This window comes from Cynocephalus volans, chromosome 14 (assembly GCF_027409185.1).
Source record: "Cynocephalus volans isolate mCynVol1 chromosome 14, mCynVol1.pri, whole genome shotgun sequence".
Classification (NCBI taxonomy): Eukaryota; Metazoa; Chordata; class Mammalia; order Dermoptera; family Cynocephalidae; genus Cynocephalus; species Cynocephalus volans.
In genome coordinates this window covers 71,236,826-71,247,651 of record NC_084473.1, presented here as the reverse complement: position 1 = coordinate 71,247,651, position 10,826 = coordinate 71,236,826, and the positions used below count along the sequence as shown (strand labels likewise).

The 10,826-nt window shown below is 50.8% G+C and overlaps 2 protein-coding genes across 3 annotated transcripts; both read left to right on the top strand.

Moving 5' to 3' along the window:
* The first annotated feature begins 53 nt into the window (after positions 1-53).
* Positions 54-3,112, top strand: AUP1 (AUP1 lipid droplet regulating VLDL assembly factor). Of its 2 annotated transcripts, XM_063078411.1 has the most exons (12): positions 58-202; positions 283-420; positions 500-650; positions 842-1,026; positions 1,285-1,357; positions 1,451-1,524; positions 1,772-1,838; positions 1,943-2,045; positions 2,180-2,299; positions 2,414-2,529; positions 2,716-2,834; positions 2,930-3,112. In XM_063078411.1, the coding sequence occupies exons 1-12, from the start codon at positions 153-155 to the stop codon at positions 2,964-2,966; spliced, it is 1,233 nt and encodes a 410-aa protein (XP_062934481.1). In that variant the 5' UTR covers positions 58-152; the 3' UTR covers positions 2,967-3,112. The 2 variants fall into 2 exon arrangements, with proteins under 2 accessions (XP_062934482.1, XP_062934481.1); XM_063078412.1 differs by lacking the exon at positions 2,930-3,112 and having other exon boundaries at positions 54-202; positions 2,654-2,740.
* An 886-nt stretch (positions 3,113-3,998) lies between these two features.
* DQX1 (DEAQ-box RNA dependent ATPase 1) lies at positions 3,999-10,011 on the top strand. Its single transcript, XM_063078981.1, has 11 exons — positions 3,999-4,235; positions 4,496-4,689; positions 5,100-5,484; positions 5,816-6,049; positions 6,134-6,233; positions 6,336-6,494; positions 6,579-6,770; positions 8,628-8,747; positions 8,928-9,118; positions 9,448-9,638; positions 9,855-10,011. Exons 1-11 carry the CDS (start codon positions 3,999-4,001, stop codon positions 10,009-10,011), a joined length of 2,160 nt encoding a protein of 719 aa, XP_062935051.1.
* Positions 10,012-10,826: the final 815 nt, after the last annotated feature.

Here is a 10,826-nt window from a genome sequence, read left to right as displayed (position 1 = left end):
CCGCTAACCCTTCCGGGGCGCCCAGGACTTCGGGTCCGGCACCCTGGGCGGATGCCCCAAAACTCCGCCTTCCCAGGAGTCCCTGCGGCCGGGCGCGAAGATGGCGGCCGCGAAGGCTGTGGTGGCGGTAGGGCACCCGTGAAACAGCAGAGATGGAACCTCCCCCGGCGCCGGGGCCGGAGCGGCTCTTTGACTCGCACCGGTAAGAGCCCCGGCGGGAAGAGGCCGGCTCCCGAATCCTCTCGGCCTTCTGCGCTCGATCACCTGGCCTCTCGCCCCCAGGCTCCCAGCTGACGGCTTCCTGCTCCTCGCGCTGCTGCTCTACGCGCCTGTCGGGTTCTGTCTTCTCGTCCTGCGCCTGTTCCTCGGGATCCACGTCTTCCTGGTCAGCTGCGCCCTGCCAGACAGCGCCCTTCGCAGGTTCCGACTCGGGCTCTCGGGGAATGTCAGGGCTGGGCCCAGCCCGAGGCCGCAGAGTCATCACGATCTATGTCCCCAGGTTCGTGGTGCGGACCATGTGTGCGGTGCTGGGGCTTGTGGCCCGGCAGGATGACTCCGGACTTCGGGATCAACGCGTCAGGGTCCTCGTTTCCAACCACGTGACACCTTTCGACCACAACATAGTCAACATGCTTACCACCTGTAGCACCGTGAGTGGAGGCGAAGCCGAAAGCGCCACGGGGCGGTTCCTTGGGGGCCAACAAGGCTTCCCGCTTCCCGCTTCTATTTACCTTGAGGAATACCGAGGCTTACCCCTAACCCCACTCCTCTACGCCATATGTCGGTTTTTCTCATTTCCCTCCATTCTTTTCTTCTTGTTTTCTCTTCTTCCCGTTTCCAGCCTCTACTCAATAGTGCCCCCAGCTTTGTGTGCTGGTCTCGCGGCTTCATGGAAGTGGATGGGCGGGGGGAGTTGGTGGAGTCACTCAAGAGATTCTGTGCTTCCACGAGGCTTCTCCCCACCCCTCTACTGCTGTTCCCCGAAGAGGAGACCACCAATGGCCGGGAGGGACTCTTGCGCTTCAGGTGGGTGAGCACAGGTGTCAGGCTCCAGCTGGGTAGGTGGTCAAGCTTGTGGGCCTTTGGGTTTTCACAGCCTTTTTCAGCCCCATTCTTCTCTATCCTAGTTCGTTTTCTTTCTGTCCACTTTTAATTCTTTTCCCTGAATCTCCTTATTCCCTGTTCATCTCCTTGCACAGTTTGATAATTCCCTGTTTGAAGTCAGGTGTGAGCTGCTAAGTGGGTTGGCTGGATTCCCATCCTACTCTCTCCTTCCTCTTCTAGTTCCTGGCCATTTTCTATCCAGGATGTGGTACAACCTCTTACCCTGCAAGTTCAGAGACCCCTGGTCTCTGTGGTGAGTGTGTGTTGGATAGGGAATTCTAGGGCTTGGACGGGAAGTTTTCCATCCCTGGCCCTGGCTTAGGCCTCATTCATGCCCTCCCCTCAGACGGTGTCAGATGCCTCCTGGGTCTCAGAACTGCTGTGGTCACTTTTCGTCCCTTTCACGATGTATCAAGTAAGGTATTAACTGTCCTCACTTTTTGGTGGCTGGGGAGAGGCTCTCCTCAAGGTCAAGGAAGTAGTGGCCTCTGCCCTGTCCATTTGTAGATCTTTTAAAATCAAGGTTCCACCACAGAGGCAACACAGAGTATTTACTATCTCCCCACCCTCACCACCACTGTTCCATAAAAAGTGGTACCAAAGTGGAGAAGGGGTGACAGCCTGTACCCCAGTTGCCCCCAATATGGCCCTGGATTGTTTCTTGCAGGTGGCTTCATCCTGTTCATCGCCAGCTGGGGGAGGGGAGTGAGGAGTTTGCACTTCGTGTACAACAGGTGGTAGGGTACACAGGCAGGGTGGAGGTGGGTCCCTCCTTACAGTGAGGGCAAGGAAAGCCTGACTGAGCTCTTGACACTTCCAACCTTCTAATTCTCTCTAGCTGATGGCCAAGGAATTGGGACAGACAGGGACACGGCTTACTCCTGCAGACAAAGCAGAGCACATGAAGCGACAAAGACATCCCAGATTGCGTCCCCAGTCAGGTATGTGGTCTCTATACACAAAGCTTTCTGTTTTTTCCTAGCCTACTATGATTTCTCTCCTATTCGTATGCTAGTCAGCTTCTCCCTCCTAGTTCTCCACTTAACATATTTCTGGTTTTGTTTTTGTTTTGCAGCCCAGTCTTCATTCCCTCCCTCCCCTGGACCTTCTCCTGATGTGCAGCTGGCAACTCTGGCTCAGAGAGTCAAGGAGGTTTTGCCCCATGTGCCATTGGGCATCATCCAGAGAGATCTGGGTATGGGAAAGGGTGGCCTTACACAGGAAGATATGCACAGGGAGGAATAGTGAATTGTGAAGGAAGAAGTGAGCAGGGAATGGACTCCCCTCTCCTTTCTTCCCTTCTCCCCAGCCAGGACTGGCTGTGTAGACTTGACCATCACTAATCTACTTGAGGGGGCTGTAGCTTTCATGCCTGAAGACATCACCAAGGGAACTCAGTCCCTACCCACAGCCTCTGCCCCCAAGGTGAGATCCAGGAAATGGTCAGGTCCAAGACTTGGGGTGGGGTGGTGCAGTCTATATACTCCCTATCTTTGGTCTCTGTTTTTTGATTCTGAGACCCTAGCACAGTACCTCTCTTGCAAAGTAGGCATTCAATGCGTGTTTAATGATGATGACTTCGCAAGCCCTCTGACATTGTGATCACCTCAGTTCCCCAGTTCTGGCCCGGTGACTCCTCAGCCCACAGCCGTAACATTTGCCAAGTCTTCCTGGGCCCGTCAGGAGAGCCTGCAGGAGCGCAAGCAGGCACTGTATGAATATGCAAGAAGGTGAGGGGGTTAGAGGACAATGAGTAGGAAGGGGCAGGTTGGAGAAGAGAACTAATATGGCAAAGTCCACACAATGTCTCTCCCTATGTTCACAGAAGATTCACAGAGAGATGGGCCCAGGAGGCTGACTAAGCTCAAAGGAACAGATGGCACTCAGAGCCGCAGGACGGAGACTGGGGGCAGCCCTCATCCAACTCACAACAGCTGGATGGGTGGATGGTAAAAAGGGAGGGATGGGGCTCCCCCAAGATTGCATTAAATTCAGGGTTTTCACTCAAGGTCTCTGTTTCCTCTCTGGGTCTCAAGAGCCTCATGAGCAGGTTCCTTTTCCCTTGGTTTGGGGGAACAAGGTGAGGGTCTCTTTGTAGGTTTGTGGGTGGTGGCCAGAATGGAACTGTCTGAAATCATCTCATCTTGCCAAAAGATGAGTGATATTAAGGAAGTGCAAATGAACTGAAGACCCAGCAGCAACTGGATCCCATCTTGGGTGTTCAGCCCAGGTTTGTGAAGAAACTTACAAAACTACAGGTCCCAGCATGCCTTTCACAAGCACAGTACATATTGGCTATAGAGTTTACACATGCTCAGTGCGATGGTTTGAGCCAATTTTCTATAGGTTCCTGATTAGGTCAAGTAAGGTGGAGCAAATGGCCCCACCCCAAAAGCAAACTCCAGGATTCGAGTTTGAGCCTAGCCCCAGGGTGGAGCCAGAATTTACCTTTGTACTTAGGGTGAGCCAAAGTCAGTGGTAGCTGGCTGGGTAGGTCTGGAACCGTCTGCCATCCTGACACGTCTCGGAGCTGCAAGCAGGTTTGCGTCCAGGGTCCCTGTGACCCTTCCCTCCTCCTCCCCCATATTCTTTATCCTTTTCCCCTCAAGACTTTCCCACAGGTTGCCAGGTCTCATGTAATTCCTGCTGCCCCAAGGACTCCTGCGTTAGTCACAAGATTTCTACTACCTGACTACAGGGTAATAGTCTGCTTCTGATAGTCCCTTATAAAAACCCAGCCCTGTTTTCTCACAGGCAAGAAATGCTGGGAAAGATTGACCTCTACTTGAGGGGGAGGTTAAGGATCAGGACTGAGATGGGAGGATGGTGTTAGTCATAAAATATGAGGCCTTATTAGCTGTCTTGCCTTCTGTAGGTCCTGCTGGACAGCCACCATGGCCTCCCAGCCTATCAGGCTGGCAGAAGAGTATGACCCAAGTCCTGGGGAGTCTGAACTGGCTGTGAACCCCTTTGATGGGCTCCCCTTCTCTTCACGCTACTATGAGCTGCTTGAGCAGCGCCGGGCCTTGCCCATCTGGGCTGCTCGCTTTATATTCTTGGAGCAGTTGGAGAGTAGCCCCACTGGAGTGGTGCTGGTGTCTGGGGAGCCTGGCTCTGGCAAGAGCACCCAGGTGGGGGGAAGGGGATTCTGGGAGTGGGCAAAGGGAGGGGCCAGGAAATTGGCCTTTCCCTGGGCAAAGGGGGACTGGGCTATGTGGGGTTATGGAGGATGTGAGCAAAGAGAGATGGGTTAGGCTGGCTTCCGGGGGCTGGTGAAGGACCAGGAGACTTCCCAAATAAAGAGAGATTAAACTGACCATAATTCCCCCAGCACTTCTGGCTGAAGTCCTATGCCTCCCTGACTGGTTGTCCTTTCCTATTCCTACCCCAGATCCCTCAGTGGTGTGCAGAATTTGCACTGGCCAGGGGGTTCCAGGAGGGCCAGGTTACTGTCACTCAGCCCTACCCTCTGGCAGCCCTGAGCCTGGCTCTGCGGGTTGTTGATGAGATGGACCTGACCCTGGGTCATGAGGTTGGATACAGCATCCCTCAGGAGGACTGCACGGGGCCCCACACCCTGCTCAGGTGGGCCCTCTGCAAGCCTGACCCAAATCTAATTCCCCTTGCCCTGGAGAAATAAGTCCACTCCTCTGGCACCTCACCATTCCCTCTCTCAGCCCAGCTCACCCTTTAAATCGTGCATGGTGCAACTGCTAAATAAAACCCTTGATTTAATTAAAAATTTGGCCTCAAACATTCAGCCTCACCTTCATCACAAAAATCTTGCTTCCCAGCTGGGTATAGTTTATGAACAAAGTGTCCTTGGTGGGGTTGTGGGGTCACAGTTATGGGTCCACAGGCTCAGGAAGTCAGTCACAGCATCTTTTTCTGACTTCCAATATCAAAATCTAGGTCCCTTGGGGAGTAGTTGCCCTGGACTTCTGGGGCAGGTCAGTATACACACTGACTCCTCTGCCCACTACCGATGTCAGCAGGTTCTGCTGGGACAGGCTGCTTCTGCAGGAAGTGGCCTCAACCCGGGGCACTGGAGCCTGGGGCGTGCTGGTGCTGGATGAGGTTCAGGAGCGGTCAGTGGCCTCAGACTCACTCCAGGGGCTGCTGCGAGATGCCAGGCTGGGAAACCTTCCAGGAGTCCCCAAAGTAGTTGTGGTTACTGACCCAGCCCTCGAACCCAAGCTCCAAGCCTTCTGGGGCAATCCCCCTATTGTGCACATATCCAGAGAGCCTGGCAGGAGTCCCACCCCCATCTACAGAGACACTGTCCCTACTCATCGGGTGGAAGCTGCCTGTCAAGCTGTGTTTGAGTTGTGTCAGAAGAAGGCTCCAGGAGATGTGCTAGTGTACCTACCCAGTGAGGAGGTAAAAAAATGGACTGCAAAAGGACGTACTCTTGTATACCACCTTCTTGTCCTGGGGGGATGGAAATAACGCTTATTAGGAGTTGTAGTATTTATTCTCTGCTGGGATCCTGGGGGAATACTCAAGGATTTCAGGGTGAAGAGGTCTACCACCTACTTTTTGATTCTCTGATGCAGAGATTTGTGGCTCAGTAAACTGATATAACACCCCCAACTTTATGAGTATGTGCATGTTTTCAGTGAAGGGTTATAGCTTTCATCAGTTTTTCAAAGGGGTATTTGACCCTCAAAAAGATGAGAACTGTCCTAATTCCCACTCATCCTCTCCTCAGGAAATTTGCCTGTGCTGTGAATCCTTGTCCAGGGCGGTGGGGTCCCTGGCTCTCCAAGGGCCTCCACCACAGGTGCTGCCCCTTCACCCAGGCTGTGGTCAAGCCGTTCAGGCTATTTACGAGGACATAAACACAGGTGCCCGAAAGGTTGTGGTCACTCACTGGCTGGCTGACTTCTCCTTCTCCCTCCCTTCCATTCGACATGTCATTGACTCAGGACTGGAGCTTCGAAGCGTGAGTGAGAGAGGGGGATGAGGGGCTAAAGATAGAAATGGCTCACTCTGATCTGTCTTGGCCTTGGTTTGGGGTGGGCAACAGGTTTACAATCCTCAGATCCGAGCAGAATCCCAAGTGTTGAGGCCAATCAGCAAGTGTCAGGCAGAGGCAAGACGACTGCGGGCAAGTGGTTTCCCACCAGGTAAGAGCCTTTGCCCATGCTGAGATCAAACACAAGAAGAGTCACCAACATGCAAGCCCTGATAAATCTACAGTGGTCTTTCCCAGGTCTTTCTCCCCTCAGGATCCTGCCTCTGCCTGTATCCTAAGTCCTTCCTAGAACTAGAGGCTCCCCTACTGCCCCAACCCAGGGTATGTGAGGAGAATCTGAGCCCCCTGGTATTACTACTAAAGAGGAGACAGATTGCAGAGCCAGGGGAGTGTCACTTCCTAGACCGGCCTGGTGAGCACCTGTTCTACTTAAGTGCTGCCATCTGACCACCCAGCTCTGAGACCTCACACCCCATGTGCCCTGTTTCCTCACCAGCTCCAGAAGCACTGATGCAGGCCCTGGAAGACTTAGACTATCTGGCGGCCCTGGATGATGATGGGAACCTGTCAGACCTGGGAGTCATCCTATCAGAGTTCCCTCTGCCCCCTGAGCTGGCCAAAGCCCTTCTGGCCTCGTGCGAGTTTGACTGTGTGGATGAGATGCTCACCCTGGCCGCCATGCTCACTGGTATAAATCACTGCTATGAATCAATGGTTCTGTCAGCCACTTCAGCTCTTTCCCTTGTGTTTTTGGTGCTCCTAAGGCTAGCCCTTTCCTCTCTGCTCTAGTTCCATCCCTCACAGCACCCAAAGAACCAGGCTTAATCACCTACCCTTCTCTTGTCTCTTTAGCTTTTTCTCCCTGCTGATTATCCCCCCAACATGCTTAAACCTCTCTCATCTGTTATTACTAAAACACACACCCCTCTTCCTCAACCCTATACCCCCCTCCAGCTATATAGCCTAATCTCTATCCTGTTCTATCCAGTGTACTGCTTCCCTACTACATTGCAGCTTCAGGCCCACCATACCACTGGAACGGCTTTCAACACTCCAGTGACCTCCCAAATACCTAATCCAATGGGAACTTTTGAGCCCTTATTCATGACCTTCTTTTGACACTTGAGATTGCTGATCACTCCCACCTTGAAAATGCCTCCTCCCTAAGCCTCTGTGATACCACTCCTCATGGTTTTCATCCTACTTCTCTGGCCATTCTGTTAATCTCTTCCTTGGGCTTTTTGTCCTCTCCTCATCCATTGTAAGTTGGTCCTCAGGGTTCTATCCTTGCCGCTTTTGTCTCCTCAGTCCCTGAACTCTGAACAAGTTCATCCGCACCCATTGTTTAAAGTGCTTCCTTTATACTTAAAACTTCTAAAACTTGTACCTTGCATCTCTCTGCCAATGCCATTCTTCTGGGTCTTGCGGGGCACGGGAGGGGGTGTGGGGGGGGAGAGATCCATCTCCTGAAGGACATTTCTACCAGAATAGTCCATAGTACCTCAGCTCAGAACTGAACTCAAGCACTCTATTAAACTACCCCCTCACAACCATCACCACAAAATCTTTTCCTCCCTCTGGATTCTTATTTTCAAATAATACCATCATCTCTGCTGTTCCACTACCATCATTCTAGACTAACCTCTCTCCAGATTTTTTCATTTTTATCTCCTAAATGCCTTTTTAAAAAATTCATTTGCTCTTCTCCACTTTCACTGCCAGTGCCAGTGTTAGGTTTTCATCATTGCTCAGCTGGATTCCTTCAGTAGCCTCCTGACTAGTCATTTGAACTTTTTCAAACATATGGACTCTCTTACTTAAAAACTCTTACTCAACAGCTATTTTCACCTTCAAGATAGAATTCAAGATAGAATGTAAACTCCCTTAGGGCTGGCTGGTTGGCTCAGCTGGTTAGAACACACCAAGGTCAAGGATTTAGATCCCTGTACCGGCCAGCTGCCAAAAAAAAAAAAAAAAAAAAAAAAAGCACATCCAGCCTCTCGTGACCTGGCCTATACCTACTTCTTCAGCTTTATCTCCTGCCATTCTGACATACATCGTCCTCTCCACTCATACCAGGTAGCTTGCAGTTCCCCAAACAAGCCATGCTATTGGCTTCTGTGCCATGCTGTTCCCACAGTCTAGAATACCCTCCCTGCCTTCTCCACTGAGCTAATTCCTACTCAGACTTCAAATATTGATCAAGGGTCCTCACCCTTTTCTCCCACATCACTCTTCATCCCTACCACCCAAAACCTAGTTTGGTATCCTTCTCTTTGTTTCCAGAGTACCATATACACATACCTATTATACTTATCAAGTCTACTTACTTGTTTGTCTCTCCCACCAGACTCTAAGCTTCCTGAGAGCAGAGACTATCTTTCATTTATTTATCCTCAATGTCTAATAAAGTACAAAGCACCTGGAAGTTATCAATGTCTTTTGAATAAAGTTCCCAAAGGGGTACTACTACCTTTTCAGCATTCCACCTGTACTACTATCCTTTCTCATTCCCCAAAACTGCCTTCCTCTCTTCTCCCTCCAGCTGCCCCTGGGTTTACCCGTCCTCCACTCTGTGCAAAAGAAGCTGCCCTGCGTCGGGCCCTGGAACATGCAGATGGCGACCACAGCTCTTTGATCCAAGTGTATGAAGCCTTTATACAAAGTGAGTGGACCACTCTGCATCCTCTTATAAAATCCCAGATTTTCCAAAGAGGGGAAGTGGTGTGCAACCAGCTGACAGATAGATGTCTGTGCCCAGGAAGAGAAGGCCCTTTGGCCAAGGGTTGGGTTCTTTCAGGGGTCTCAAGGACTTTAGTTGTAGCTGCTCCCTTTTCTCTTCTAGGTGGAGCAGACGAGGCTTGGTGCCAGGCTCGGGGTCTAAACTGGGCAGCATTGTGCCAAGCCCGTAAACTTCGGGGAGAACTCCTAGAACTCATGCAGCGAATTGAACTTCCCTTGTCCCAACCAGCCTTTGGCTCTGAGCAGAATCGCAGAGACCTTCAGAAAGCTCTGGTGTCAGGATACTTCCTCAAGGTTAGGGGAAAGGGTTGGGAGGAAGGTGATAAAAGGAGTAAAAGGCAGATGGAACAAGTAGTGGCATGCCAACTCTGAAATTGGGGTCCAGGAGCCATTCAAGAGATTATTTAAATGCAGGAGGGACTTTTCCTTTGAGGCTTTGGGATACAAGGGGCTATAGAAAATACAACATGGTATAGTAGGGCCCAGACAACACCTAGAGGTAACGCCTTACTTTTAATACTCTTAACCATCCTTATTAATTCTTTCTCAACCCCCTTTTCTGTTTTCTAACATCTGCCTCTTCCCTTTAACTTATTCCTTTAATATCATTGCCTTTCAACGAGGTGGCCCGAGACACAGATGGGACTGGAAATTATCTACTCCTAACCCATAAGCATGTGGCCCAGCTCTCCTCATACTCCTGCTACCGAAGCCGCAGGGTTCCAGCCAGACCTCCACCATGGGTGCTTTACCACAGTTTCTCCATATCCAAAGACAACTGCCTTTCCATTGTTTCTGAGATTCAACCACAGATGTGAGTTCCCTGACACCCCTCCCACACTGTCCATTCTTATACCTGGGGCCAAAATTATGGCTGAGGAGTTAGAGAGACTTAAGAAGAGGGGATCTTAGTGGTTTGCATTAACATGATTTGAGGAGAGAGGGTTTGTGGAAGGAGTGGTGAGAAGTTTAACAGTCTGTACATTATAAGAGAAGATGCAGATCATCTAATTATGACTCACTCTGTCAGGCTGGTGGAGTTGGCCCCTCCATACTTCCTGAGTAACTTGCCTCCCAGTGAGAGCAGAGATCTCTTGAACCAGCTGAAGGAAGAAATGGCAGATTCTTCAGCACGGAGTGAATCCTCCTCCACCCAGGAGTTCAGAGGCCCCTGTATCCTGCAGTGACCTGCCTGCCTAAGGAACGGGAGCTGAGCCCATGTCATGGCATTAGGTCCTCCCTTAGGCTAGCCCCAAGGCAGTCAGCTAGATTTAGGGTCAAATGTAAATCCTGGAACCTGAGTCCCAAGAAATGGTGGGCTGGGAGTGGAGGGAATAGGACCCTTTCCTTGGCCTTCTCCTATTTATTGGAGAGGGACTGACGTGCTCCCCATTCCCCCAACTTATGTCAAGCCCATCTTTGTACTCCCTTTTGGTCTATAAAAGATATTTTTATGATGCCAAATTTCAGTTTAGTTCTGTATCACCATATACAACATCTATGAGTCAGAGATGACACTATGAATCAAAAATCCAGGGCCCACTCTCCAGCTATAGCTTCTTGGCTGGTCTTACCTCTGGTTAAGACTTTGTGTTGTGGCCGACATAGCTGTCACTAGCATAGAACATAGGTAATCTGGCTACAGTTGGTCTCTGGCCCTGCCTCTCTTCCCTCTGTCACAACACTTCAGCCTCCAGGGAAGGAAAAATAGGGTTGCTAGAGGAATCAGACAAAATCTTCCCCTTCTTCCTCGTACAACTTAAATCCTACTACTTTTTAAGCCTGAAGGACATTGTGACCATCCTCTAACTCAGCTATCCATCAACAAGCTTCCCTGCAGCCCCTGGTCCACCCACAAGCTGAAGTCTCCAACTTCAGAGACATCGTGCTTTCCTTTCTTTCCAGCTAGGTACTCCTTCCCCTTTTCTGCCCTTGGATTATTAACTTTTGTATCCGCCATCATCTTGCACATTGTAAATGTGTTTGTAGAATTTGGTAGAAA

Bases quoted from the DNA above. Each gene is read 5' to 3' on its own strand.
- AUP1 (XM_063078411.1), top strand. From the start codon at position 153: ATGGAACCTCCCCCGGCGCCGGGGCCGGAGCGGCTCTTTGACTCGCAC. The intron at 421-499 runs GTTCCGACTCGG...CTATGTCCCCAG, and splicing joins CCAGACAGCGCCCTTCGCAG to GTTCGTGGTGCGGACCATGT. The intron at 2,835-2,929 runs GTGAGGGGGTTA...CTATGTTCACAG, and splicing joins CTGTATGAATATGCAAGAAG to AAGATTCACAGAGAGATGGG.
- DQX1 (XM_063078981.1), top strand. From the start codon at position 3,999: ATGGCCTCCCAGCCTATCAGGCTGGCAGAAGAGTATGACCCAAGTCCT. The intron at 4,236-4,495 runs GTGGGGGGAAGG...TTCCTACCCCAG, and splicing joins GCTCTGGCAAGAGCACCCAG to ATCCCTCAGTGGTGTGCAGA. The intron at 9,639-9,854 runs GTGAGTTCCCTG...TCACTCTGTCAG, and splicing joins TCTGAGATTCAACCACAGAT to GCTGGTGGAGTTGGCCCCTC.